Source organism: Suricata suricatta, chromosome 7 (genome assembly GCF_006229205.1).
Source record: "Suricata suricatta isolate VVHF042 chromosome 7, meerkat_22Aug2017_6uvM2_HiC, whole genome shotgun sequence".
NCBI lineage: Eukaryota > Metazoa > Chordata > Mammalia > Carnivora > Herpestidae > Suricata > Suricata suricatta.
In genome coordinates this window covers 12,810,632-12,816,760 of record NC_043706.1, presented here as the reverse complement: position 1 = coordinate 12,816,760, position 6,129 = coordinate 12,810,632, and the positions used below count along the sequence as shown (strand labels likewise).

Sequence of the window (6,129 nt, the reverse complement as noted above, 5' to 3'; positions counted from 1 at the left end):
GCTCAAGCGGGAAGCTGTCTTCTGAGCCCTACTCAGAGCAGCGACAGAGCTTGACTGTTGGCCGTAACTCAGCTGTTAATGGAAGGAATATCGTGGCATTTAAGCAAGTTTGAGAGGCTATAACAAGTCATCAAAGGACGGTTACACCTGTATGCTTGCCAGAGACCGAGTTTATAACCTAGACTGGTCCCTCGGTGGCAGTTTGGATACTCCGTGGAGAATCTTGGGTGATCTGGATTGGCACGCAATGGACATGGAGTTTCTAAGTCTGGCATGCCTTGTCGCAAGCAGAGCGTAGTGTCCTATGCGGTTAGGACAGGCACAGAGGGAACGCCCCTCAGGCAGGGAAAGAAACTGACTGCAGACAATGTGCGGTTTTACATCCATTCACAGAGCTCTGGGGGGCTAGGGACACCAGACATCCGCTTCCGTGCAGCTAGCTGTAGCAGAAGTCAGAATATGTCCAGTGCTTTTAGAGGGGAATAAACAGTTTGCAGCTGATGTGAACTAAAAAGGAAGCTAAGCAAGAGGACAGAAGGAATACCCCTCAGGACACAGGGAGCAGCCAAGACTAGAGACACGGATACGTGAACATGCGTGGTCCTTCCAGGAAGAGTAATAGTCCCTCTCCCAGGGCACAGTGGCTGGAAGGAATGGTGGGTCATGTGGCTGGACACTGGGGGCCAGACCCACAGGAGCCTGGGTATGTGCCACCAGCATGCTTCCTCGGTAAACAGTTGGGATCCCGTTAAGGATTTTTTATTTATTGATTTTAATGTTTATGTTTGACAGAGAGAAAAAGAGAGAGAGAGAGACAAAGCACGAGCAAGAGAGGGGCAGAGAGAGAGAGAGGTAGAGAATTCGAAGCAGGCTCCAGGCTCTAAGCTGTCAGCACAGAGCCCAATATGGGGCTCAAACTCACGAACTGTGAGATCATGACCGGAGCTGAAGTCGGACGCTTAACCCAGGCACCCCTCTCTCGAAGGATTTTGAGCAGAGAACTGGCAAGCTGATCCCAGAAGCAAGTAGCTTGGAAGGTAGATTAGCAGAGTAAAGAGAGATCAGCTTTGGGGAGGTTGTAAATTCTCTGACAGTTGAGATCCACAAGTTGGACATAGGTAAAAATGGGAAGAATGTTACTGGACTTAAGGAGTTTGCAGAGACAGAAAGTAGGTGGGAATAAAATGAATCAAATGTGGGCCTTGGGGTAAAATGACAAGTCTCGGGTTTTCACTGGGAGAAAAAGCAGATTTGGGAAGGAACGCAGTGAGTTTGGTTTTGAACAGTGAAATTAGGATACTGAACATCCAAGGGGAGAAGTCTGTAAGACATCCGAATATGATGCTTACAGAGGTTGGGGCAAAGACTAGAGACTTGGGGGTCATTTGAATAGAAGTGAGGATCTAAGATATCAAGTCCATGTCAAGATCACCGTTTTCTGAACAGAATTTCTTTTTAAAAATTGAATGCAGAAACCTCTGTGAGATTATTTTGTATTTCTAACTCGAATATTCCTGAACTTGTCTCAGATTTGTTTTGCCTGGGTTATACTTTGTAGTCCAGAGAAATTTAAGTTCTTAGACTTATTTTGCCTTTAATACTAAAAAGAAAAAAAATGTTCTTTAGTGGCGAGCATTTTCAGGGTGGTTTTCTAAAGTACTGTGTGTTCCTTACTTAGGAGGGATTGTGGAAGTGCTAAGCGGGTTGCACGTGACATCAAGCTAGCCCCCGCAGGATAACCTCATTCTCACATTGCTTCGCAGGCATATCTTTTTCTTGCATATCAAGGAGACGCTCCTGGCGGGCCACCTCCAGTGTTCCCCGGAGCAGGCCGTGGAACTGAGCGCCCTCCTGGCCCAGACCAAGTTTGGAGACTATAATCAGAACACTGCCAAGTACAGCTACGAGGAGCTCTGTGCGAAGGAGCTCTCCAGTGCCACCTTGAACAGGTGAGGCTGCCTGGAGGCGCCTGTTTATATTCCTAGATTGAGCACATTTATGCATTGTTTCCCAAAGAAGATGAATCTGCGGTAGACTAGGCCATTACCCAATTTAGCCAACTTGTTTTTGAAACATTCTCAGCCTTTCCTCTGAGAAAGTGACAGACACAGAGCAATCCACCTAAATCCATGCCCCTTTATAAAATGATGTGGAACAGGAATTTTTTAAATCTCTGACCTCCTAAGAACGCAAATCTTGGGGCGCCTGGGTGGCTCAGTAGGTTAAGCGGCCGACTTTGGCTCGGGTGATGATCTCGCAGTTGATGAGTTCGAGCCCTGTGTCGGGCTCTGTGCTGACAGCTTAGAGCCTGGAGCCTGCTTCAGGTTCTGTGTGTGTGTGTGTCTCTCTCTCTGACCCTCCCCAGCTCATACTCTGTCTCTGTCTCCCTTTCAAAAGTAAACATAAAACTTAAGAATGCAAATCTCTTCGGAAGTCTGTCATGTCTATTGGTATTTTCTTCATCCCAGCGAGGATTAGACCAAGAGGCCTAACACAGGTGTTATCTTAGTTATCTGTTCTTGGGGAACAAGTTACCCCCAAACTTAGTGGCTTATGAGCAGTGTATCACACTTCCATGGGTCAGGAGCCTGGCTGGGTGCTCTGGATCAAGACCTTTCACGGGGCAGCAGGCAGGCCTTTGATAGAGTTCTGTGTCATCTAAAGGCTCACCCAAGGGAGGGACCACCTTCCAGGTTGATTCACGTGGCCGGTTGGCAGGGCCTTGTTCCCTGACCGCTTGGGCCTCTCGAAGGGGCTGTTTCATAACGTGGTAGCTGGCTCCCCCCAGGACCATCAGTCCAGGTCCAAGCAAGAGAGAACACCCAAGACAGTAGTCAAAGTCTTCTTAAAACTTAATCTCTGAAGTGTCATCCCACCACTTCTGCCATTTCTGTTCATTAAAAGCAAGTTATGAACCCAGCCAGGGATGAACACAACAGGGACTCGGCACTCAGTTGAGGGTATTTGCACAAGGGTGTGAATACCAGCAAGTGGAGATCTTTAAGGACTGTGTTAGGGGCTGTGTGCCACAGCAGATAAAATAAATCCTGCAATTTTCAGTTGCAGATGATCTAATCAACCCCTTATCATACTATACATTTTTTAATGTTTTTTTTAAATTTATTTTTGAGAGAGAGAGAGAGACAGCATGAGCAAGGGAGGGTCAGAGTGAGAGGGAGACACACAATCTGAAGGCAGGCTCCAGGCTCTGAGCTAGCTGTCAGCATAGAGCCCAACTCGGGGCTCAAATCCACTAACCGTGAGATCATGACCTGAGCCAAAGTCGGATGCTTAACTGACTGAGCCACCCAGGTGCCCCTTTAATGTTTATTTTTGAGAGAGAGAATGAGTTGGGGGGAGGGGAGCAGAGAGAGAGAGGGAGACACACAGAATCAGAAGCAGGCTTCAGGCACTGAGCCATCAGCACAGAGCCTGCTGCAGAGCTTGAAACTCACAAACCACGAGATCATGACCTGAACTGAAGTTGGATGCTTAGCCAACTGAGCCGCCCAGGTGCCCCTATAATGCTATATATTAAGATGAAACTTACAAAGTAGAACCTTGCCTGAGAAGCTCCTGTGTACAAAATGCCTCATGCATATTTTTAGAGATTTTTCCATAATTCTTCCAATTCATCCCTGTCCAGCATCCCCACCAGCTTTTTCTACCGAATGTCTACTAGTTGAGATTTGGAGCAGTGTCTTACAAGTATTGTATGATAAATTTGCTAAAGAAATGAAATATCAGTGCTATATCGCTTTAAATGTTTGTTACACAGAAATGGCAGTGTCTGTGTGACTCACTAGGGAAAATGACAGAGTCCTCTCTAAGGACCGCATACGTTAATCTGTCCACGCCTCTCTACACTCTTGGCCTTCTGCAGCATTGTGGCAAAGCATAAGGAGCTGGAAGGGACCAGCCAGGCCTCTGCCGAATACCAGGTGTTACAGATCGTGTCCGCAATGGAAAACTATGGCACAGAGTGGCATTCCGTGAGGGACAGCGAAGGGCAGAAACTCCTCATTGGGGTTGGACCTGAAGGAATCTCTATTTGCAAAGACGACTTCTGCCCAATTAATAGGTAACTTCCTGCGTCTTAAAAATTTTTCTTTACGCCCTAAATGTGCATACACCCCTTTGTAGCTCTGATTATTAAAATAGATAAAACTGGAAAGGGATTTGCTAGGCAGTCATCCATTGGGAACGACATGTTTCATTTTGGGTATGTATATTAATTTGACTCAGACTTTGATAACCATTGAATTATTTTGAAGCTACAAACTCAAGTGTATTGATGTGGCGGAGTTAGTGTTTTTTAGGGACGCTCACTGCTGTAAAAATCTCATTTTCACCTATGTGTGCATGCCCATGCACATACACTACACATCACTCCAACACCTCTCTCCACTGCTGCTTTTCGGTGCCTGCGTGACTGGGAGCAGAGTGCTTACTTGCAGTCCTGGACAGAGCATGATTGTACTGCAGGGTCCCGAGCACAGGAGATCCCCACGAGGGGCACGCACCTTGACCCATCGCTCCTTCCGGACTTGCTCACTTTCTCTTCCCGTGTCTCAGGATTGCTTACCCGGTGGTCCAGATGGCCACCCAGTCGGGGAAGAACGTGTACTTGACCGTCACCAAGGAGTCTGGGAACAGCGTCGTGCTCCTGTTCAAGATGATCAGCACCAGGGCAGCCAGCGGGCTCTACCGAGCGATCACGGAGACGCACGCTTTCTACAGGCACGTATGGCTCTGTACCCCACACCTTAGCGCCTGTCTGCAGCTCTTACGTTTTCTGGGGACAGCAAGGCCCCTCCAGTTTCTGGTAGCATCGTGTGGGTGAATCTTGTATGGAATTTAAAAGACATCCACTGCTCTGAACGCTGTGTTTGTTCTATTCAGCGTAGCAGGGGGCCCTTCTCAGCGTGGGGCTGCTTCCACCGCAGAAGGAGCGTGGGAGTGAGCCGCCCGGACCCCTCCCCCCACCTCTCTTACCTTCTACCCCCTGCCCCCACGCCAGCTCCTCTCTCGGGAGCTCTGTGTAGGTGGACCCGCCCCACCACCGCTTGTGCTCATCCCCACAGGACGATCTCACCGTCCTTGCGGGGGAGTGGCCATCCTGATTCCCCGCCGCCCCAGTACAAGGATTTTTAAAATGACAGTAGTGATCCTCTTGTTTTAGAAGGTGCTTTAACGTAGACTTGTGATTTGACCCAAATATTTGAGAAATTAAAGCTAAGAAATTTAATTGCGATCTTAACCTTTTTTTTAATGTTAAGATAGACACACAAATTTTAGAGCAGAATGGAAAACTTGTAGAAAATTGTAACATAAAAGCCAGGACTTGAAAGAAGAAAATGTCCTTTTTCCCTCACCGCAAGCTGTTCTTGCCAATCGCTCGCGTCCCCGGAGGTGGGCGTGCGCACTCACTGTTTCTGCACTTAAAGCTCCTTCTCCGAGGTCCTTTGGGGACACTGGAGAAACCCAGAGATAGAATCGTGGAAATGTTTAACACATATGAAACTGGAAGAATTTACTCTGAGGCATGCAAACAAGAATATAAATGTCTGCTGCCACAGAACATTCTATATTTTTATTTTTTTAGTGTTTATTTATTTTTGAGAGAGAGAGAAAGAGACAGAGCATGAGCAGGGGAGGGGCAGAGAGAGAGGGAGTGGGAGACACAGAATCCAAAGCAGCTCCAGGCTCTGAGCTGTCAGCACAGAGCCCAACGGGGAGCTCGAACCCACAAACCGTGAGATCATGATGCTCAACCGACTGAGCCTCCCGGGCGCCCCCAGAGTATTCTTATTCAGGGCAGCGTTGGAAGGTCCGAGGCGCAGACGTGCCCCGGGCTGGCTGGTGCTGAAGTGCTCATTCCGCCTCTCCCCGCAGGTGTGACACGGTGACCAGCGCCGTCATGATGCAGTACAGCCGGGACCTGAAGGGCCACCTGGCGTCCCTGTTTCTGAACGAGAACATTAACCTCGGCAAGAAGTACGTGTTCGACATCCGGAGGACGTCCAAGGAGGTGTACGACCACGCCAGGAGGGCCCTGTACAACGCCGGCGTGCTGGACCTCGTTTCGAGGGGCGAGCGCAGCCCCCCGGGCTCCCCGCTCGGGGCCTC

The 6,129-nt window shown here is 48.8% G+C and overlaps 1 protein-coding gene across 1 annotated transcript in view; it reads left to right on the top strand.

Moving 5' to 3' along the window:
- MYLIP (myosin regulatory light chain interacting protein) overlaps window positions 1–6,129 on the top strand; it is a 21,738-nt gene that overhangs the window by 11,805 nt on the left and 3,804 nt on the right. The window contains exons 3-6 of the mRNA XM_029943135.1: window positions 1,764–1,949; window positions 3,884–4,081; window positions 4,576–4,740; window positions 5,896–6,129. The exon at window positions 5,896–6,129 is cut by the window's right edge and continues 11 nt beyond it. Coding sequence (XP_029798995.1) covers window positions 1,764–1,949; window positions 3,884–4,081; window positions 4,576–4,740; window positions 5,896–6,129 — 783 coding nt within the window. The remainder of the gene's footprint in view (window positions 1–1,763; window positions 1,950–3,883; window positions 4,082–4,575; window positions 4,741–5,895) is intronic.